This window comes from Berghia stephanieae, chromosome 6, assembly GCF_034508935.2.
Source record: "Berghia stephanieae isolate SIO BIC M18660-M18661 chromosome 6, UCSD_Bste_1.3, whole genome shotgun sequence".
Classification (NCBI taxonomy): Eukaryota; Metazoa; Mollusca; class Gastropoda; order Nudibranchia; family Aeolidiidae; genus Berghia; species Berghia stephanieae.
In genome coordinates, this window is record NC_088365.1 from 39,321,862 (window position 1) to 39,346,373 (window position 24,512).

The following is a 24,512-nucleotide window of genomic DNA, read 5'->3' on the forward strand; positions in this document are numbered from 1 at the left end:
GAGGTAATCATCATTGGGAGTATGCTCAAGGCAATGAGAGGTGGACACAACTGGGGAGTTAACCCAGGACCACTGGATATGGACACCGTGGGAAGTAAACCTGGGGCCATCACTGAGTAAACACGGAACCACTGGATATATAGACTCCAGTGGGGAGTGAACCCAGGACTTTGGGAGGTGGTGAGTGAGTTCAAGGCTATGAGAGGTTGACATCACTGAGTAAACATGGAACCTTCTGGATATATAGACTCCAGTGAGGAGTGAACCCGGGACTATGGAAGATGGACACCAATGGGGAGTGAACCCGGGACTCTGAGAGGTGGACACTAATGGGTATTGAACACAGGGCTATGGGAGGTGGACACCAGTGGGGATCATGGGTGCTACTTTTCTAGGATATTCCGGAATTCCTGGGTACATTTTTTCCAGTACTAGATTTTCCGGGTTGTGTCCCACCTCCTCATAATGGGTCCAAGGTGAACGACCTACCGAAGGCAATTTTTACACTGAACAGGTGAAACAATTGCACTGCAATTTTTTCACATTCACAGTAAGCTTTTTTTATCAAAAAGAGCTTCATAATTCTCTGCTTGGACTGCAATGGATTGCACCTCCTCTGATTTGAGGATAAAGAGGCTGGGCACTTTTGTTATTTCAATACACAAGAAATCAAATAATCAAAGTGACTGTGAGATTGACAACATCATCATCAAAACCACCACTACTATAACCACAACATCACTACTACAACCACCAACACATTATCATTGCTACCACCACGACATCATCACCACAACCACTCCCATAACCACGGCTAACTCATCATCATTCCTACCACTACCTCATTGTCACCTCACCACAACTACAACCACAACATCATCATCGTCACCATCATCATCATCATCATCAGCACCACCACTAGTGCGACACTACCACATCATCACTACTATAGCCATCATCGCATCATCATCACTATTAACTCTACTACAACCACAGGATTATCATCACGACTAACAACATGAATACAACTATTACTACCACCACTAATACAAACACTGCCAGGTCATCTTCATTACCTTCCTTACAATAACTACCACCACTACAACCACTATCACATCATCACCATCTCTACCACCAGCACTACTACAACAGGGAGTCCACCAAGGTCGTAAATTTGTAAATTTGATGTTTTGGTTGTAAAGCTCGTAAATTTGCATCTTTGGTCGTAAAAAATCAAGTCATAAAATAGTTGAAGATTCAAAGAATTAACATTTGAAAAAGTTAATTGAGGAATTAAAACTGGGGAGTGAGTTCAAGGCTTTGGGAAGTGAACCCAGGTCTATAGAAGGTGGACACAAATGGGGAGTAAACCCGGGACTATGTCAGGTGGACACCAATGGGAATTGAACCCAGGGCTATGGGAGGTGGACACCAATTGGAATTGAACCTAGGGCTATGGGAGGTGAACACCAGTGGGGATTGAACCCGGGACTATGGGAAGTGGACACTAGTAAGTTCAAGACTATGAGAGGTAAACACCACTGGGGAGTGAACATGGGGATATGTAAGTGGACACCACAGGGGAGTGAACCCGGGTCTATGGGAAATCCCATGGTGGATGGCTCAGACAATAGAGCTACCCTCTCCCCAGCCAGACGGAAATGTCGTACCAGTAAGGTCGCAGGTTTGAGCCCCCATCGCAGCCACAAAATATTTATTCTCTATTGTCTTCTGGCACTTTCTCCTCACTTCATTAATTGTTTCTCTTGTTACAGTGAAAAATTTGCCTTCTTTTTAGCCAGTATCCCAGATGTAGAGTAGTAGTGAAAGTGGCTGTTGACCGTTTCTAAAAAAGTTTGATTGCAAGCTGAACTATGATTTTTTGAAGTGAAACGAATTTTTTCACTCAAATCTACCTGATAGCATTTGATTTTTATGAATTCTTTGGTCTTTGAAAGTGCTTTAGATGAATCTGCAGCTGACAATGTTGATTCAGGTGGCGATTTCATAAATATATATGATTTTTTAAAAAGAAAATACTTAAAAGTAATCAAGCACATTCAAAATTGGTATTGTTATATATTTTTTTACTTTTTAAATTTTTTTCCCAATGTTGTACTTGTTGCAAACATGCATGTCATATATAAAATGAATGGGTATTTCTTTCTTTATTTGAAAATATCCTTTTAATTAGGGTTTCATCAATGGTACCAAGTGAAATAAGGTCAGTTATTCTTAAGAGTTATTTCCCTTGGCTTGGTAGCTCAAAGTTGAAAGGTTTTAAAGGTCTAATGTGACAAAGGACTTTCTCAATCCTTTTTGTTGTTGTTGTTGTTGCTGTTGTTAGGAAAATAATATGGCAAATAGGGAAATGACATTATTTGAATTTTAAATTAAAGGAGTCAAAATTAATAATTCGTCTAGAAAAGATGGCAGACTGGGCATGGTGTCACACTCACTTAACATCATGAGTTAAAACGCCACAATCAACAAATTTTAATCAATTGCTTCCCTTAAACTCTCTCTTTCAGAGAGAGAGAGAGAGGGAGAGAAAGGGAGAGAGAGAGAGAGAGAGAGAGAGAGAGAGAGAGAGAGAGAGAGAGAGAGAGAGAGAGAGAGAGAGAGAGAGAGAGGGGGGGGGGGGATTTAGGCAATTTGGATTGTTTCCCTTGAAATTTGACTATAGCAGGACTCGGTACTGTGGTTATTACAGGGGTTTTAGGCTGGTCCCATCATCACTGTTATACTGAGGTTCAATAGTAAAACAAATGTGAGAATTATGGCGTCTGTATGTCAGCAGATACCACCCCTCATCCCCAATTGAGACGCATAATGGATTGTGCCCCGGTTTCGAGCCAAAATAAGCTCCAGATCCCTATCCCGATTGCAATTTTCGGTTTAAATCCTGAGGTTAAAAAAGTTAATTTTTGTTTCCAGGACAACAGGAAGACATCCCTATTTTCTGCAGCGACTATTATTGTTTTCAAATTTCCAGTGCAAATCCGGAAATTCAGGGATGGTAGTTATGCCCGCTACTCTAAAAAAATACAATACATTGCAATTGACCCTGTGCCCACATGAGGTCACATGTTGATGATATGTTATTAGTACTACTTAAAACCAAGCATTCTTTCAATGAAAAGGGACACAACCTCTACTCCATCCTCTCCAGTGTAGCCACATCGTGTGACCCGACAGCTGTCAATGCCAAATACTTTACTGGTGGTATTTGTCATGAAGAGAAGATCTTTTAAATCAAAATCAATACCTGGTTGAAGGGCTTTCACCATGTCTGGACCTTCATGCAAACATGAAAAAAAAATATTGAAAAAGAAATTCAAACATTTTATTTTGACCTGATTATTTCTTTAAGTCATGCTTTTGAATTGAATGATACTATATAACCTTATCTAAAGGATCAATTTAAAAGGAAGAAGAACAAAATTTATATCAACATATTTCATAACAACACATTTCTTAGTTAAGTAGGGCATCTCGTAAAATGGTCTGCTTTATTTACACATTCAACAAATTCACGGGTTCAATGAACAAGGACAGAATTCCTAAATTATGTCTTTCGTTGTCTTAGTAAATTTTTCATGCCATCCACGAACGGTTTCGACGAACTAAACTGACGCTTAGTACCAACACACTGGCCCCACAGAGAGAGAGAGAGAGAGAGAGAGAGAGAGAGAGAGAGAGAGAGAGAGAGAGAGAGAGAGAGAAGAGAGAGAGAGAAGAGAGAGAGAGAGAGAGAGAGAGAGAGAGAGAGAGAGAGAGAGAATAATTATTAACTGAATCTGGTACTTGAAAGGCGTTTCAAAATGAAAAAATATAATAAAAGAAAGAAAAGGACGCTAAAATCAAAATGAAAACAGATATTGTCAGCAGGCTTTTGCCAAATTGAATGAAACAGGGAGGAAAAAAAATTGAAGCTTTCACAAAACAGGAACTACTTGAGAGATAAATTTAAGACTTTTTACAACATTCTAAATCATATCTAAAGACACTAAAAACGTCTTATGATATGATTCAGAATGTTGTCGTGTCCAATTTCTAATATTAGTAGTGCCTCTTTGTTGTTAACAAACTAAAGTATTCAATTCGATGAATGAAGTACTACATCAATCCCTGCAATATTATGCACAAACTAGTGCATTTCAACCCCATTCTATTTTAATAAGAAGTCTCAACAGACAAATTTTAGTTGCAATAAACAAAATTCATTGAGAGATCAGATTAACACACAGGGTTCTCACAACTTCAGCAGAAAAATATTCTAGAACATTTCCAGACCCAAATAATACTAATAATAATAATAATAATAATAATAATAATAATAATAATAATAATAATAATAATAAAATACAGGCCACTCCGGATAATTGCAACACCTTTAGATCAGCGAAAATGTTGCGATTAACCGAAATTGCAATTAACCGAAGTTGAGTTTCCTGTCCACTATTTGCAACATTTTACATAAATATGTTAAACTCCAACCAGTTGTTGTAAACATTGTTCTTAGTCCACCACAGACTGAAGAATTTGATTGAAATAAAAACTATATGGCAGCCCTGTATAGATTTTGTCAAGCAAAAGCAGCTTTGATTGGATTCATTTTCACTCTTTTGTTCTCAACATTTTTAAGAGTCATAAGCTCTCACCAAACTCGTTGGTCACAATGCTTAGTTGTCAATCTCAAAACAAAGGATAACGCCCAGTCTCTCTTAACAACTGTCATTGTCTACCTGTTGTCAAGACTATGCCGAGCCCCCTCGCCTCCTATTTAATGGCCACAAATGACATTACAATCCTATACTGCAAAATCTCGCCTCTTTTGTCTGCAATAGAGTGGTGACACACAACTATAGCATTAATGAACGCTCACTCTCGATTCTTCAACCTGTCACAATACAATTTAATCATATCTTGTGATTTTTATATAGGACTAATTTTGTTTCTTGAGAAATGTTGCAATTAACCGAAAGTTGCGAATAACTGATTTGCGATTATCCGGATTGGATTGTAATAATAATTATTAAATTATTAATTATTATTAATAATTAATAATAATAATGATAATAATAATAATAATAATAATAATAATAATAATAATAATAATAATAATAATAATAATAATAATAATAATAATAATAACAATAATAATAATAATAATAAAATAATAATAATAATAATAATTGCACAATACAAGATAAACACACTTACCTTGAACAGCAATTAAGGCATTGTCAATTATAGAAAGTTTGACATCAGATCCATCCTTCTGGAAAGCCAATTCTTTTCTCTGTCAAAAGTTTATTTGATTTAGTCCAAAAAAAAAGTGAACAGTTAAAGCCAACTGATATTAAGACCATCTTATTGTTATCCCATTTAAATATGGTGCACATCTCAAACCAATCTTGAGATTATGTTCATTCTAAAATGTGGACTTATCAAAACGCAGAGACAGACGATGGAGTGAATCTTTTATAATCCAGAAAATGATTACTTGAGTCTCCGCCCAAAACAGAAAGGATGTTAAAATCAAAATTTAGAAAATCGAACTTAGGATCTTCAAATTCAAGTGTGATATAATAATAATAATAATAATAATAATAATAATAATAATAATAATAATAATAATAATAATAATAATATGCTTTATTCATTTTTTAAAAAATGGAAATTCGTTTACAAACGTGGCATGCATACAAATGTATAAATATAAAGTTAAGAATTTATGGCGACAATGCGTGAGTGTGTGTTTATATAATATATATATATATATATATATATATATATATATATATATATATATACTTTTTTTTTAAAATATAGCCTTTGTGGAGAACATTAGGTTTATTTGAGTCAATAAAAAAAATTATACGGCGCACAACCCTACTGAAAGATTTGAAAATTAGAAATGTATTTTTTACAGATAGATAAACAGATAACTTGATTTCCTTTTATAATTTAAAGTCAGTTTGAAAGTTCGTTGAGTCAAACAGATATCATAAAATACGTACCGACGACACTAACACTTTCTAAAACAACCAATTTCGACACTGTAAAAAGTTGTCAGTTTGGCGTTTATACGCAAATCGTTGCATTCGAAATAATGTTTTCACTTAATGTAAATGTTGCTGCTCGAAGCTCGAAGAAATAAATAATAATGTGAAATTGAATGTAAGCTTCAATTTAATTACAAAAACAAATGAAGTTTCGGGTTTCCCTTTTATCAACAAAACAGGATGAATGGAACACCACAGATGAATGAGATAATGTGGTAGTGGCGTAGTTAAGATGAATAAACGAAACATTGGTTGGCAGGAAATTAGTATGCTCCTTGGTAAGGAAGCACGAATTAAAATAGAATACTAGATATTTCTAAAAGGTGCACAATTAATACATTTCTAATTTTCAAATCTTTCAGTAGAGTTGTGCGCCGTATAATTTTTTTTATTGACTCAAATAAGCACAATGTTCTCCACAAGGCTATATTTTTTAAAGAAAGGATTATTATTATATCTGCCCCCTTCCCCCCTCCCCAAATCAATTTTTAAATATTGGCGAATGGAAGTAAATACTCTAGAGTTGTCTCGAATTCTGAAATAACCCCTCCTCTTCCCAACTCCCCTATTTCAGCTTAATTTATATTGTTTCAATTTCGGTTTACAGTTCATCTCATTATTTCATCCAACTGTCTTTATTACATACAAACAATCAACCCTCAAACTTTATTTTAAAATGATAAGTATGATTTATTTGTCTGCATTCCATTCTTATTTTGTATTATCTATTAATGTCTAAAATTAACATTATTGTTAATTACTAATTACCACTGCCATTTTCACGGAACTTATGGCCCATGTTATTGATGATTTATAGAATTAAGCTCGTAACACACTGTCAAACTTGTGATTATAGCTGTGTCGTGTCATTACATCTTGCATACCTTGAAATGCTGATAATTATCAGCCTAATTTTTATCAGTTTTGCTTGAATATTTTCAGTTGGTGGCTTGCCATAAAGTTAAATTTATATACAAGAGATTTTGAAGTAATATGACTATCGAAGAATATTAAAGTAACAAAATGAATAATTTAGCACTGACAAATAGGCATGAGGAGGATATAATCGTCAGCACTGGAGAATAAGCGCTAGGGTACATCGTCAGTACTGACTAATAGATGTTAGCACCCATTGGTCAGTACCAGTGTCAGCACTTATCAGCATCATCTATAAAGTCGATGGTGCTGACCAATAGCCCTGGTCAAATAAGATATATACACGAACCGATCTTAATATAATATGGAAAAATGTCATATAAATTACATGATGGAAAGGGGGGGGGGGTGGTCTTTTGACCTCAGCATGGTGAGTGGGAAGGCCACTCTTGTTGTCCCCTGTCTCCATTTACTTGTTTCCTTACCCTTTTCTTTGAATGAAATCACTTGGTTTGGGACTGTTGAAACATAATCGTAAACCAAGTGATTTCATTCAAAGAAAAGGGTGAGGAAAACAAATACATGGAGATAGGAGACAGGAAGAGTGGCCTCTCCGCTCACTATGCTGAGGTCAAAGCCTACCTTACCTGCATATGAGCTAAATCTTGGTCAGCACATCCAGCATTGGAAACAACATATAGGTAGCCGTCCCTGACCTTATTAACAATGGCATCATCTAAAATGCCTCCTTTATCGTTGGTAAAAACTGTAAGGGTGCCTTGGTTGTCTTTCAGAGCTTGGATTTTAAAAAAAAAAAAGCAATCCATAGATAGAACCTCAAGGAATTTCATGTCAACATATCTGACTATGGATTGATTTATTTCTATCTTTGCCCAGATGGGAGTGAAAACAGATATTGTGTGTTAAGAGTTGCATGGATTGTATTGACTGGGATGTTTGTATTGACCTTTGTGAGGGTGTGAATGAATATGGATGAACTTAATGATTGAGTGTCTGATTATGTTAAGATTTGTGAACAGATGTGTGAGAAAAAAGAAGTCAAATGCTATCCAAATAACAAACCATGGATAACAAAAGAACTCAAATCCCTATTGACTGAGAAAATGTATATACATTTATAAATGGTACCAAAGATAACTAAAATGAAGCAAATGATAAAATGTAAAGACCGCTACATGACAAAAGTAGAGAAACGTTTCCAATCAGACGGCATTAAAACAACTAGTACTAGGAAAATCATAAACATATAATCACATAGCTGCCAACCAGTACGATCAAATCGTACTTAGTACGATTTCGCCAATCCAGAAAAAGAAAAAAAATCCAGAAAAAAAAAAAAAAATTAATTCTCACAAAAAACAAAAACAAACAAAACAACAACAAAATAAAAACAAACAAAAAACAACAACCTCTGAGGTGAACTTTTTGGACATCAAGGCTGTATTGACCAGCACGGGAGTACGGACCACTGTACACTACAAGGAAACGGACAGTCACAGCTACCTGCTCTATCGGTCATCCCATCCGGTTAAGTGCAAAGACTCCATCCCATTTAGTCAGATACTCCACTTGCGGAGACTCTGTCTGGAAGATGATGAATTCGCGCTTCGACGTGATCGCATGCTCGATTTTTTTTGGGGAACAGGAATATCCCGAAAGGGTTTTGCTTAAGGCTGTCCGGAAAGCCAGCCTTGTGCCGAGAGAAGCAGCAATGAGGCCTCACAATGCCAGGAAGCAGGAGACACAGCGTCCCATTTTAGTCCTCATGCATCACCCCCATGCCAATCAGGTTAGGAACATCCTATTGCAAAATTATGGGATCCTCCACCCCTTTGGTATCATATCGACGGGATCATAACCTGAGGAATCTCCTTGTCAGAAGCCGCCTGGAACCCATACCCAGTGATGGGCCTAAAGCCAGATCGTGTATGCGACCCTGATGCAAGACTTGTGGGCACCTGTGGGAGTACGACAGAGTCAGTTTTCCGGACAAGATTTGAGACATCAGGCAGCCGTTTACTTGCACTGACTGTAATCTAATCTATGCGATTACGTGCTCCCTGTGTGGGACTGCTTACGTTGGTGAGACCGGAAAGAGGTTGGGTGACAGATTCGTGCAGCACTTGCATGACATATCGAACTGTGCAGACACAGCAGTAGCCAGACACGTCAATCTGCCGGACCACTGCGATGTACAGTGTGTGCATGTGTGTGTGTTTAGTTTTTGCCATTCGGACACTTCCGCCCGTCGACGTAGGGAAACTCACCTGATCAAGTCGTTGGGAACGCTGACTCCACGTGGACTCAACACCAGGATTGACCACCACTAACCTCCACTTCGTCTCCCGCTGTGCAACAACCTCTTAATCAATACTATCTTTGAGCCTTTTAGATGTCAACGTCACCCATATTCATAACCACTGCTGCTCTTACTGCTGCCACTACAGTACAGCTACTGCTGCGGCTACTACTACTACTACTACTTCTACCACCACACTACTACTACTACTACTACTACCACTACTACTACCACCACCACTACTACTACTACTACTGTTCATACTACTACAAATACAACTCTACCTACCTACCTATCTAACAATTAATAGTCATCTACCTTCCTAGGTATCTCTCATTGTGTCCACTCATTTATCCATTAATATACATTTAGACCCAGCTATCACCCGGCTGTTTACTCGCCCTCTCTCAACCCCCCCCCCTTTCTCTCTCTGTCCCCCTCTCTATATCTCTCTCTCACTCTCTCTCTCAATCCCCCCTCTTTTTTTTTTGTCGTTGTTGTTGCTTTGTTTGTTTTTTTCTCTTTCTCTTCTCTCCCCTCTTTTCTATCTATCTATTTATCTGTATATTCCACTTTACTATCGCATCGCCATCCGACCGTTCGTAGTTCCTTCGCGAAGATTCGACCTTCGCTCATCAAACAACATCCCCCACCCCCCACCTCCACTGTTTCACTACAGCATTCTAGTACTACTACAAATACTACTACCACCACTACTACTACTATTACCACTACTACTACCACCACCACTACTACTACTACAAATACAACTCTACCTACCTACCTATCTATCTATCTAACAATTAATAGTCATCTACCTTCCTAGCTATCTCTCATTGTGTCCACTCATTTATCCATTAATATACATATAGACCCAGCTATCACTATTATGTCTTTTATCTTCCATTATTTTCTGGAAGGTTCTGTTCCCTGGCGCTGACCTTTTCTTATCAATTAGATCACCCCCCAGGGGCACCCTATCCTCTACCCACGCCACGCTAGCATTCCATTCATACTGTAACCACCATTGAGTACAGACGAGTTATTTTTCATTATATTTTATTTGTTTTCCACGTTTATTTGTGTATTGTTGTGCTGACGAAGGGATTGTACCCGAAACGTCCATTGTCTGTTTTGTTCCCATACGAATCCTTTCCATTTTCACTCTTTCGTTAGTATTTTAGTAATCAAGCCTAGAAAACATCGAAGAAGAAATGAGGGTTTGGATAACTTTTTGATCTAATAAATTAGCCAATTTTGAAATTCTTCTGAGCTCGATGTATAAAGGCTTACATAAATTATCGATATGACAATTCATGGTAAGGGTAGAGTCAAAGTAAACCTCCAGATTTCTAACTCTGTCAATAAGATGGACTTGGTCGTTTTCAATTGTGATAAAATTTTTATACTCACTTTAAAATTTTTTCTAGTTCTAGGTTCACACCAAAGAACTTCCATTTTTTCTTTGTTCATTTTGAGCCTTTTAATTTATTGTATCCAATTTTTCACATCTTCTATTCTTCTATACAAATTTCCACGTTTTTAACGAATCTAATTCAGACGGATGGACAGAGCTATACGCCTGGGTGCCGGCAGCGTACCTATGGTAGCTGACCTCATGCTCTTTTTTAAAAAAATCCCTGCATTTTTGCGATAAAAGCAAAGACTATTCCAGGTTTTACTTAGATAATCAATGCGTCTTTCTTATTTAAGTATGGAAATATATATATTATATATATATATATATATATATATATATATATATATATATATATATATATATATATATATATATATATATATATTTATTTATATATATATATATAAATTTTACATCTGTTACGGGCTTTCTTTCTGGGACATTTATATGGTGCATTTTCTGAGACATGGTTGTGGGAAGTATATTGTATATAGGCCCCATAGCAATGTTGATTTCTTGAGTATATATATAATACCCCGTATCAGCATTGATATGGATGTAGACCTCATATTAATGTTGACTTCTTGAGTTTATATATAATACCCCATATCAGCATTGATATGGATATAGGCCCCATATTAATGTTGATTTCTGGATTATATATATAATACCCCATATCAGCATTGATATGGATATAGGCCTCATATTAATGTTGATTTCTGGAGTATATATATAATACCCCATATCAGCATTTACAAGGATATCGCCTTGATTTCTTATGCATATCGGGTGGGGAAAAAGGGTCCAAAGTTTGACCACTTCCTATTCTTTAGTGGTTGAAATTAGTGAAAATTTGTAAGGCCATGTCAGTGTCAGGCAATCAAGCACAGAATCAATCTCTAAATACCAAAGCTGACCTCCCATAGCGGGCAGGGGGTACCCCACTGTATGTTTTTCAATTGCTTTCTGTATTTGTCTTGGAATGAGATTACTTGGTTTTGTCCTGGCCCTGGCCGGAGTCCTAGCTGGGAGGTAAACAGTCAAATGCATAATTATTGTTTTGTGAGATGATATTTTTTTCCTTGTAAATCATCTCTCTGTTATGTATTATTATATTTGTTATTTTGAATGCATAATGTAAGTATTTGAGTGTATTCCTCTTTGTTGGATTTTGTGCATGTGTCCGGATGAAACTTATAGGTGATCTCAAACTAAGTACATTGGTGGTATGCTCTTGGAATCTACATATGATCCCTATTTGTTCTCAGTTCCTCTATGTCTTATTTTTTTTTTTTTGGTGCTTTAATTGTAATTCTAGACTTTTTACTATCCCATTTTCTTCCTTTTTACTGGCGCTGATATAACCTACATGTGTTGCAAGCGCCGTAAAACACTTAAAAACAAACAAACAAATACCAAAGCGACAATTTTTGGAGCCATTACTCCCAAACTCATTAAAAAAACTTGTTAGTAGTTTGCATTGTTAACGATATAGGCAGACCTGCCAACCTTCCCAGGATGAAAAGTGTATTCTATGACCCTAAAAAGTGTATTTTGTTCGCACATGTGGAAAAAAAGTGCGCACTATACAAAAATTTATATAAAAGCTAACAGCAATCCCAAATCAAAATAAACTCTGATCTTCATCAGTCAAGCAATCTCTAGTGATTACAAAATTATCGAATATCGAGAAACTAAAACTTAATGGCCATTTAAAATTAGCATAAGGCTCAGAAATTGCAATATCAAAGGAAATTGCTTTCGAAACACTCAAAGAAATGACCAAAAGACCCTTAACATGTTGGTAGTATTGATGCTAGTATCAGTGGAAGAGGTGTTGGTTGTAGTAGCGATCGTGCTCTAGTGGTGGTGGTGGTGGTGATGATGATGAAGCTGTGGTGGCGGTGGTGGCAGAAGTGATGTGGTGGTGGTTGTGGCAGTGACAATGCTGTGATGGCAGTTGTAGAAGTGATGATGTCATGATGTTGATGGTAAGAGATGCTGATGAAGTTGTGATGGTGATATCTGCTAGCCCAGTACATCAGTTATGAGAAAGTTTTGAGATAAAATATCTGGGAGAGTGGTCTTCAATTCAATAGATGACAATTTGCAACAGTAGCAAGATATTTTCCATATATGTTATCTAATGATCCATATCTCTCTCTCTCTCTCTCTCTTTTTTTTTTGAGCATTCACTACTACTACTAGTACTACTCCGACTACTACTATTATTACTTCTATATACTACTAATACTCTTACTTTGGTCAAATGATGGGAAATTCGCAAAGTATGTAATATGCAGAGACAAGTTAAATACTTCTAAAATGGTTCTAAAAAATTCATTTTGAACCAAATACCGTTCTTAAAGCTGCCCACTTTGTAATTCAAGACTCGTAAAAAATAATAAAGAAAAAAATAGATCATTATAAATTTTATAAATCAAAATAGAGTAATTTAGTTATTATAAAGGGAAATAACCCATTATGTTTAAGTTAATTAGCAATACAGTTTTTAATTGAAGGCTTCATAGTCAAAGATGTTGGTTCAATTAAATTCTCACTTAGAATTTTCTATGTAATAAGTGGCAAAAGTTTAAATGTGGTCTGAGACTATTTAAAGTATAAAACAAGCTTATATGTATAATTCTATGCAAATCCTCAAAAATGTATGAGAAAAATATTGGTGAAAACCGGCATCATATAAGCAACTGAAATGATAACTATAGTATTAAATGTGATGCACATGATGGGTCTTTATCAGTATGAAAGGCTATGTTTTGGTATCTCATCAAGCCCAGGAATTTTCCAGGCTGTGATGGATAGCATTTTTCAGGATGTGCCAAATGTTTGTGTATACTTTGACAATTTGTATATTACAGGAAAAGATGATACTGAGCACCTTCAAACCCTTGAAAAGGTCTTGAAAATGGTCGGTGAGAAAGGTATGAAAATAAACAGAAACAAGTGTCAGTTTATGTTGCCAGAAATATATTTTTTGGGCTATAGATTGAGCAATGAAGGTATCAGACCACAGCAAGAAAAAACCAGAGCTATAAAAGAAGCTCCAAAACCAGAAAACTGTCAACAATTGAAAGCCTTTTTGGGCATGGTAAATTACTATGCAAAATTCTGTGACAAACTATCCAGTACTTTGGCCCCACTGTATAAACTCTTACAGAAAAACATGACTTGGCATTGGGGGAAAGATCAAGAGAAAGCATTTAGAGCCGCAAAAGAGGCTTTGTCGTCTGATACTTTGTTGATTCACTACAGCCAAAAGAAAGAATTAGTATTAACTTGTGATGCTTCACCAGACGGGCTAGGTGTAGTGTTATCTCACTATGATGAGAACGGCGAGCGCCCAATTGCGTATGCTAGTCGATCACTGAATCGGGCTGAAAAATCATATTCCCAATTAGACAGAGAAGGGGCAGGCATTATTTTTGGAGTCAAAAAGTTTCACAAATTTCTTTTTGGCAGACATTTCACTATCTTTACTGATCACAATCCCTTATTGGGGCTGCTGGGAGAACATAAATCAATACCAGAACAGGCATCACCCAGAATTCAAAGGTGGGCCATAACACTTGCAGCTTATGATTACCAATTGAGGTACAAACCTGGTACTGAAAACAATGCAGATGGGCTGAGTAGGTTACCTTTAAAGACTGAAAGTGTAAGCTATGTGCCAGAAGATGTTGTTTTCAATCATTGATAACTCCAGTGTGAATGTAGATGATGTAAAGAGAGAAATGCAGAAGGATGAATGCTTGATGAAAGTATATGAATTCTGTTTGAATGGTTGGCCTGAGGAGAGTGTGTCTGATGAATTGAAACCTTTCAAACACAGAAAGCTTGAATTAAGTTTAGAGGAGGGTTGCATCCTTTGGGGATCAAGAGTAGTGATTCCAAAGTCCCTTCAAAATAAAGTGCTCATTACATTACATGATACACATCTGGGAATGTCCAAAATGAAGAGTCTTGCAAGGTCTTGGTTTTGGTGGCCGCATATGGATGCAGATATTGAAAGGTTTGTAAAATTATGCTCAACCTGTGCACAGCACCAAAAACAACCAGCAAAAGCTCCCTTGCAAAATTGGGATTGGCCCATAGAGCCATGGAAACGCATCCATATCGATTTTGCAGGCCCCTTCATGAACAAGATGTTCCTAATTGTAATTGATTCTTATTCAAAATGGTTGGATGTGAAGACAATGAACACAATTACAGTAGCTGATACTATTGTAGAACTAAAAGAGATATTTGCCTCTCATGGGTTACCTGATCAAATTGTTTCAGATAATGGTTCTAGCTTTACAGCTAATGAATTCAAAATGTTTTGCACTACAAATGGCATAGAGCACATTACCACTTCACCATATCATCCTGCTGGAAATGGGTTAGCTGAAAAAGCTGTGGGAGTCTTTAAATCTGCTATAATAAAGATGGGTTCCAAATTTTCCCTTCGAGAAAGAGTTAACAGGTTTCTGACCAAATACCGCAGTACTCCACATGTTACAACTGGTGTTTCCCCTTGTGAATTATTGTGTGGGAGAAAAATGAAGACTCATCTTGATTTGCTCCACCCAACAGTACAAAAATCAGTGTTCCAGCATCAACAAACACAAAAATATAACTATGACAAAACTGCCATTGACAGAGAGTTTGAGATAAATGACCGGGTGTATGTGAAGAACTTTGGGAGAGGTGAGAAATGGATACCTGGAGAGATTGTGCAAAGCACTGGGCCAGTATCATACAAAGTAAAAACTTGTGATGGGTTAGTCATCCGTAGGCATGCAGATCAGATAAGGGTAACATGCGCAGAAACCAACCACAGGTCTGGTCTAGTTACACCACCTGTTCAGGCTAGTCCAGAACCTCAGGTTCCTGTTATAATTGAACTCAATGAACCAGAAACAATGGTTCCAATTACAAGAAACTTAGAAACAGAAGCTGGTGCTGCAACTGGTTACTCACCATCACTTGAATTGAAGACTGAGACTGGTAGTCAGAGTACGATTATGAAGTCACCAATTCAACAACCACTTAGAAGATCAGCACGTAAGATTAAGGCGCCAGAGAAATTAGATATTTAGTAAAATAAATAAAAAATGAATATCATGCTTGATTAATCATGATTGCTATCACCATAAATTATGGCATAATCATATGTACAACTAGTATTAGCAACTTTTAAATTCATGTTGTATGTTATGCACTGCTTCTTTTGTATTTCATTCTTTATCTAATATTACCACAATTGAACAAGGTCACATTATAATAGTGGCTATGAATTGTTATAAGTTGGTCTCTTAAAAGACATTTGCTTTTAATGGTTTTGATTATTAAAGGGAATAAAAGAAACTAAGGGAGGAGGGATGTAATAGATTAAAGGGAAATAATCATTTATATCCATGACAACTAATGGGTATCATCATTATCTGAGTTACGTCCCTTACATAAACAGGAAATAAAGAGTTTTTAGAAATCCGCCAAAATGGCTTGTTGTTGTACTTGATGTTCTTACCACTCAATTCACTTCAGTCATATACACTTTTAAGTATTACATAGCAATTACTTTGTACTTTTTATTGGTGCTTTTATAACAATTGGAATTAGAAGCAGAATTATGGCTCTTCAAAGATGGAATATTGGGGAAGTAGCTGTTTAATTAACTCAAGTGATAGAATTCTGACTGCCTGCACTCACTAGCAGACAAGTTCCTGACTAATTTTCTTGTGCCGCCACAAATAAAATCTCTTGAAAACATAAACATAGTAAAATGAAAACACCACTGCTATTTCATTCAGTTTTTAATAAAGATCAATGATCAAAAAAATATTTTTAAATTCCTAAACACATTGAGCATGGCAACTACAGTGAAGGTTCTCTATCCTTTACCGTTGTGGGCCGTCGGCTGACAACAACTTCTCCACAATCATTCATAAGCACCTGAAAAGTAAAAAGAATGGAAAATCATTGGATCTTCAAATCAAACTAGAAGCAAGATATAAAAAAAGATTGCTCATACCCCTCTTTTTCATGAAATAATTGTGAGAAAGGCTGTTCAATTAGAAGTGCGCAGCATCATAAATAAAATCGGGTTTATTATTTTGCTTGCGGGGCTAAATCATCATCAGCTATTGTATAACACTAACAATGATTCTTTATGTAAGGTGGGTGAAAGCAATTCAAGAATATGTCCTGTCTTAATGATGAGTCCTTAGAAAAGACAGTACTCAATTTTCTCACCCCACTGAGGTGTAAAAGGAGTAGGCTACCTTGCTGTTTACAGCGCGTGTCCCTGTCAAAAAAATTTGTAATAACGCCTTACGCCTCACAGGCAGATGTCTCATTCTACATATGTGTTGCTGTTGGCTTGGGACCCCTGTAAAGCACTTTAAGCATTCATGGATACTGCGCTGTATAAGAATACTACTCCTTTCTACCCTGACAAAAAAGTAAGTCCTTAGGAGCCTAAGAGCTCATGGAGCTGGAACTTATCCCAGTTTCTGTAGCATGAAGCAGACAGTTAGCTTATTTGTTAACTTCTGGATAGGACGCTGGTCTATTGTAGATTACTTTCCCCAGCAGTGCAGGTACCCATTTACACCTGGGTGGAGTGAAGCAATTGGGAGTAAATTTTCTTGCTCAATGAAAAATCTGTGGTTGCTGTAAGTTTCGAACCCGATACCTCCCTGACTAAACCAGTAGAATTAATCAAATTCAAAGTATAGCACCTTGTCAGTCAGCTGTCCTCAAACCTAGAGCTGCAAGTTAAACAATACAAAATATAATTGTGAGAAATAACTTACTGTTAGTGCTAGAAAAGAAACTTTTCAAACAGGTGTGTTGGTCTTGCCCAGAGATATCTTTGTTGTGTCCAGAGATGTCAAATTCTTTACCTTGAAAAATAATAATGACAAGGAAAGTTAGAACAACGATCAACCCAAATGGAGAAAAAAAATTGTTTATAGCTTATGGTATGACTACACTTGAACACGATTTCCTCAAACTCCTCAGAGGCTAAAAAGTTTGAAGAAACAGGGCTCTATCATTACAACTTAAAAAGAATTCAATGAGCAAGGAATGGGGTAGTAGGGGGTGTCAGTGGTGGGGGGTGGGGTCCGAGTTTGTATGTATCAAAATGCCTTAACACTTATGCAATGTTCAGTTGCTGGGGTAACTGGCACAGAGTTTTCTCAGTAAATGAGCGGTCGCAGACTGCATTAAAAAGCAATTATATTTATTCATTTTTTTAAAAAATGTTGTCAGGACAAAATTAGTTTGAGGAAGGAATAGACAGAAAACAAAAAGAATAATAAAATAAATTCGGGATATTTGAATGAGTTCCAGATCCCGTGTTAGTGTGTGGTGATTGCTTGCTGGTTTATTATTGCTTTAGGTCTCTAGCAACCCAATGTAGCTTATATCAGAGACCGCTGAAACAAAAAAAAACAATTCAAAAACCAATAAACTATACTATATCAGACCTGCCAACCTTCCCAGGATGAAAAGTGTATTCCATGACCCTAAAAAGTGTAATTTTTAGCAAAAAAGTGTATTTTGATCGCACATGTGGAAAAAAAGTGCACTATACAAAAATTTATATAAAAGCTAACATCAATCCCAAATCAAAATAAACTCTAATCTTCATCATTCAAGCAATCTCTAGTGATTACAAAAATTATCGATTTATCGAGAAACTAAAACTTAATGGCCATTTAAAATTAGCATAAGGCTCAGAAATTGCAATATCAAAGGAAATTGCTTTCAAAACACTCAAAGAAATTACCAAATGACATGTTGGTAGTATTGATGCTAGTGTCAGTGGAAGAAGTGTTGGTTGTTGTAGCGATGGTGCTCTAGTGGTGGTGGTGGTGATGATGATGAAGCTGTGGTGGCGGTGGTGGTAGAAGTGATGTGGTGGTGGTTGTGGCAGTGACAATGCTGTGATGGCAGTTGTAGAAGTGATGATGTCATGATGTTGATGGTAAGAGATGCTGATGAAGTTGTGATGGTGATATCTGCTAGCCCAGTACATCAGTTATGAGAAAGTTTTGAGATAAAATATCTGGGAGAGTGGTCTTCAATTCAATAATAATAATAATAATAATAATAATAATGCTGAAAACTTATATAGCGCTATAACTCCGAGACACCAGACTCTAAGCTCTTAAATTACAAATTACTTTGGCTGACACATACTCATTCACACACACAAGCATACACATACACACACACACACACACACACACACACACACAGACACACAACTCCCAATAGAAACCAGACAGACCTATCTTGCTTCTCATAACATCTACTAAAGATGAAACAGATATGTTTTAAGCGAACGTTTAAAAATAGACAAAGATTCTTTTTCACGAATGCTCTGTGGTAAGGCGTTCCAAACAGAGGGTCCGAAATGAGAAAAGGATCTCATTCCAGCATTTTTCCGTATACGAAGGACAACTAGTTTGGTGGAATCACTGGCCGAACGTAAGGTTTTGAATATATTTCAATTAGTTCAGAACTGTAGGAAGGGGCAGTACCTTCAAGACAACGATCCACTAAAACACAAGCTTTGAATTTAATCCTTTTCTCAACAGGCAGCCAGTGCAGGTCATGAAGCCGAGGTCTGACAGAATCGCACCTACGCTTCATGAATACTAGTCTGGCAGCGCTGTTTTGGACAATCTGAAGACGTCTCAGATTATATTGCGAAATGCCAAACAACAGAGCATTGCAATAATCCAATTTCGATAGTACGAAGGACACAACCAGGTGTTTGGTCACATCCTCAGATATGAACCGTCTAATGGAAGCAATCTTTTTTAGTTGGAAAAAGAGAGATCTAACCAAATTATTAACCTGTTGCTCCATCGACAGTCCAGAGTCTAAGAATGTGCCAAGGTTTTTCACTTTATCAACAATTTGAATGGAGGCATCCCCCAGCTTCAAATCTGTTTCACTTTTCCATTTCCTGTTCCCAACATACAGCACCTCTGTCTTATCATCATTTAGTTTCAGTCTGTTCTCATTCATCCATTTCTTAACACTTTGGATACAATTCTTACTATCGGCTGATACTTCTTGTAAATTTCTCGTATTGGAAACGCAGTACAATTGCGTATCATCAGCGTATTGGTGGTAAGACAGACCGAAACTTCTGATGATTTTAGACAGGGGTCCAACGTACAGAACAAAAAGAACGGGTCCAAGTACTGAACCCTGGGGAACCCCTAAATCAAGAATGATTTCCTCAGATCTATATTCATCCACCGTAATAATCTGTTTACGATTAAACAAATATGACCTAAACCAATCAAGCGCTGCGCCAGACACGCCATAAGTAATTTCAAGACGTTTGAGGAGAAGATTGTGATCAATAGTATCAAAAGCAGACGATAGGTCAAGCAAATTCAGCAAAGAACATGAACAAAGAGGAGATCATTAACAACCCTATCAAGTGTGGTTTCAGTCGAATGATGTTGCCTATAAGCCGACTGAAATTTTTCTTCAAGACAATTATTTTTAAGATGAGACAGTAATTGTTTCAAAACATGCTTTTCTAAGATTTTAGAAAGAAAAGGAAGATTAGAGACAGGGCGATAGTTTTTTAAGTTCTCTTTATCTAGATCAGGTTTTTTCAAAAGGGGTTTGACATGAGCAACTTTGTAAATGTCTGGTACAGCACCTGACTGCAGCGAATTATTAACAATACATGTAAATGGTGTTAAAATTACATCAATGCACTTTTTTGAATGGCAGTATTTATGGGGTCTAAATCACAACTTTTAGTTGGAGATGACATAATGCAGTCACGTAAGTCAGCTTCAATAGATGACAATTTGCAACAGTAGCAAGATATTTTCCATATATGTTATCTAATGATCCGTATCTCTCTCTCTTTCTCTCTCTCTCTTTTTTATTTTTTGAGATTTCACTCCTACTACTCCTACTACTACTATTATTACTTCTATATACTACTAATACTATTACTTTGGTCAAATGATGGGAAATTCGCAAAGTATGTAATATGCAGAGACAAGTTAAATACTTCTAAAGTGGTTCTAAAAATTCATTTTGAACCAAATACCGTTCTTAAAGCTGCCCACTTTGTAATTCAAGACTCGTACAAAATAATAAAGAAAAAAAAAAAAGATCATTATAAATTTTATAAATCAAAATAGAGTAATTTAGTTATTATAAAGGGAAATAACCCATTTATGTTTACATTAATTAGCAGTAGTTTTTGATTGAAGGCTTCATAGTCAAAGATGGTGGTTCAATTAAATTTTCACTTAGAATTTTCTATTTAATAAGTGGCAAAAGTTTAAATGTGGTCTGAGACTATTTAAAGTATAAAACAAGCTTATATGCATAATTTTATGCAAATCCTCAAAAATGTATGAGAAAAATATTGTTGAAAACCGGCATCATATAAGCAACTGAAATGATAACTATAGTATTAAATGTGATGCATCACTCATTCAGAAATACGGTCAACCGTTGGTGTACGACATGTGTGTCTCATCAAGATCATTCACATCACACATCTTTTAAAAAATCGTATTAAATCCACTAAAATCATATCCGCATATTCGGGGTCCAAAAATCGTACTAAAATACGATTAATCGCACTGGTTGGCAGGTCTGGGTAAGAGATGCTGATGAAGTTGTGATGGTGATATCTGCTAGCCCAGTACATCAGTTATGAGAAAGTTTTGAGATAAAATATCTGGGAGAGTGGTCTTCAATTCAATAGATGACAATTTGCAACAATAGCAAGATATGTTATCTAATGATCCATATATCTCTCTCTCTCTCTCTCTTTTTTTTTTGAGCATTCACTACTACTACTCCTCCTACTACAACTATTATTACTTCTATATACTACTAATACTATTACTTTGGTCAAATGATGGGAAATTCGCAAAGTATGTAATATGCAGAGACAAGTTAAATACTTCTAAAATGGTTCTAAAAAATTCATTTTGAACCAAATACCGTTCTTAAAGCTGCCCACTTTGTAATTCAAGACTCGTAAAAAATAATAAAGAAAAAAAAAAGATCATTATAAATTTTATAAATCAAAATAGAGTAATTTAGTTATTATAAAGGGAAATAACCCATTTATGTTTAAGTTAATTAGCAGTACAGATTTTGATTGAAGGCTTCATAGTCAAAGATGGTGGTTCAATTAAATTCTCACTTAGAATTTTCTATGTAATAAGTGGCAAAAGTTTAAATGTGGTCTGAGACTATTTAAAGTATAAAACAAGCTTATATGCATAATTCTATGCAAATCCTCAAAAATGTATGAGAAAAATATTGTTGAAAACCGGCATCATATAAGCAACTGAAATGATAACTATAGTATTAACTCTTTAGTTGCCAAGCATCCTGGCAGTAAAAGAAATCCCTGTTGCCAAGCCTTTTGGCCAAAATGGACGAAAATTGAGTGCTTTCAGAAACAAAATCACTAAAAAAAAAAGTAATCATCTCACATACTTCATATTTTCATAGGTATATAAGAAGGCTAGGGCTATTGGTCAGTACTGACCCCCAGACGCTAGTACTTGCGTGTCAGTGCTGACGAACAGGCGCCAGCGCCTGGGGGTCAGCACTGACCAATAACCTGGTGTTATTGGTCAGTATTGAACAACAGGTGCCGCCGCCCACAGACAGCCTCTCTTCGGTCTGTGCCACCGCCCGCCATTAATCAGCACTGACGAACATCGGGCCTGTTCGTCAGTGCAGACAAAGACCTCTTCGCACTTATTCGTCACTTCCTAAGTAAAAAAAAACAAAAAAAAAAAATTAAAATCCCAGGCTTTCAAGGCCAACTTATCCGATGACACTAAGCACTTAGATAAATTTGATGTCTAACGCGTTAGATCGTGGCCTTCGTAAAGTTATGGCCTGATACTTACCAAAAAATGACGTCAAACTGCCAGTCTTTTGCCATAAAAGAAAACAAATCGTGAGTCGTATTCAGTAGTTCAACCAACGAAATAACTTGTTTCCTTGAGCTCTACTAACAACTCACTAACCGGTGCAAAAACCAAATAATGACGTCTGCCGATCCTTTTGGATTTCAGTATCAGGCTATAACAACGATGGCTACGGTTAGATGCCGTTGGGGCAACGGTATGACTGTCGTTGTTTCAAGCCACCATACGATTCTTTTTTATTTTATGTTGTCTTTGTGTGTATGTGTTTTTGTTTTTCTTTTTTTTTCGTATATTTTCATTATTGCTTAAATTAAAGAAAAATAGGGGAAACGTGTTATAATATAATATTTCTTGTTACGATTCTTTTATAATACATTGTCCATTCTATTGATGAGGTTTTTAAAAAAATGTATTTGTTTTGTTTTTTGTCATGCAAAAAAAAAAAATAATAACGGAAAGGAGGAGAAACCTGATAACGAATAGATAATTCCATTTTGGGGGGGGGGGGGGGGGGGGGGGCAGCGTGGCTCAGCGCTACGGTCTTTGCTTCGTACCCGAAAGGTACCGAGTTCGATCACCCGCCGCTGCGCTGTGCGTCACGCAGTGAGCATGCGCGTTGGAGGAACCGAAATATAAGGTTGCCAGTTTGGCGTTTCAACATCAAATTTGGTATTTTTCTCAGGATTGAACAATATCATTTGTTTAATTAATTGATAACTTTATTAAACAAATCTCACGTAAACCGATAAAAAAAGGTGAAACCAAGGGACAGGAAAAGTGGATTTATTTGTCGTAGAACAAATTATTTCAAAAAATGGCATTTTTCCATAATTTTGGCACCGTCAGTACAGGCGCCAGAACTGACCAATAGATACCAGTACCTATTAGTCAGTGCTGACCCCCAGACGCTGGTGCCTGTTCGTCAGTACTGACCCCCAGATGCTAGCGTCTGGGGGTCAGTACTGACGAATAGTCACTCCGATATAAGAATAGATGTAGGTACAGTTTGACGTAATGTGATATGCAAATTAGGTCACATGACCTTGGTGGCCATCTTGGATATCTAATTAATATTCATTTTTCATGCATTTCTGTGTTTATGGGCCTGTATCTCCACCATATATGTATAAAAATGTTTTTTTATTGTTGTATGTTGTTGAGTAATGATTGAACAAAAAGTACAGAAAATATCATATTGATATCTCTTCATTTACTGTGGTTTTTTTTCTTCTTTGTATGGGGGTGGGAGGGAGAAAAAATAAGTAACATATTTCCTCTTCCAAAATATCGGGAGAAAAAAGCTGAAAATACTTCACAAGATAACCTTTTCTTCATTAAACCCAACATTCCTTGCTCCAGAATTGTTTTCAACCTCAATGAGCCATTCAGATGGATTATGAGTCTCTTCATGTGTCAATACATTCCATATCCATTGGTTACCATCATCTCGAGCATTTGTGCCACGCCCCTTTCTGTTAACATTCTGTAAATTGTCCCCACGACCCCCTGGAACATCACTAAAATCACTGTCTGACCCTCCCTCTTCACTCCTCGAACTAGATTCAATGTCCGTAAACTCCAATTCTGATAAAAATTCATCTCCCGAGTCACTATCATGTCTATACACATCAATCTCTTCATCTGATTCCATTGTGGAATACAAAGCCTTGGCAACGGAAAATTACGAAAAAAAACAATGTAAAAATCGAATTTAAATCATGAATGCACGAGAAAATGCTGCCAATAGCCGTCAGTGAGATGTATGGCAGTTCAGCAGTATAATTACTGCTCGTAGAATTAATTATTCGCCTCGATAACAGCGGTCATTGACTCGTCGCCGTGGGGCGACCTTTTTTTTTGGTCGC

The 24,512-nt window shown here is 36.6% G+C and overlaps 1 protein-coding gene and 1 long non-coding RNA gene across 2 annotated transcripts in view; both read right to left on the reverse strand.

The window, feature by feature from the left end:
* The window catches only part of LOC144975011 (aminomethyltransferase, mitochondrial-like), a 118,212-nt gene that overhangs the window by 25,048 nt on the left and 68,652 nt on the right, over positions 1-24,512 (reverse strand). The window contains exons 4-6 of the mRNA XM_078918657.1: positions 7,595-7,743; positions 5,227-5,305; positions 3,153-3,298 (exon numbers count right to left, since the gene is read on the reverse strand). Coding sequence (XP_078774783.1) covers positions 3,153-3,298; positions 5,227-5,305; positions 7,595-7,743 — 374 coding nt within the window. The remainder of the gene's footprint in view (positions 1-3,152; positions 3,299-5,226; positions 5,306-7,594; positions 7,744-24,512) is intronic.
* Positions 16,489-24,512, reverse strand: part of LOC144975012 (uncharacterized) — a 12,003-nt gene continuing 3,979 nt past the window's right edge. Inside the window, exons 4-5 of the long non-coding RNA XR_013645848.1 lie at positions 17,506-17,595; positions 16,489-16,642 (exon numbers count right to left, since the gene is read on the reverse strand). This is a non-coding gene — a long non-coding RNA (uncharacterized LOC144975012). The remainder of the gene's footprint in view (positions 16,643-17,505; positions 17,596-24,512) is intronic.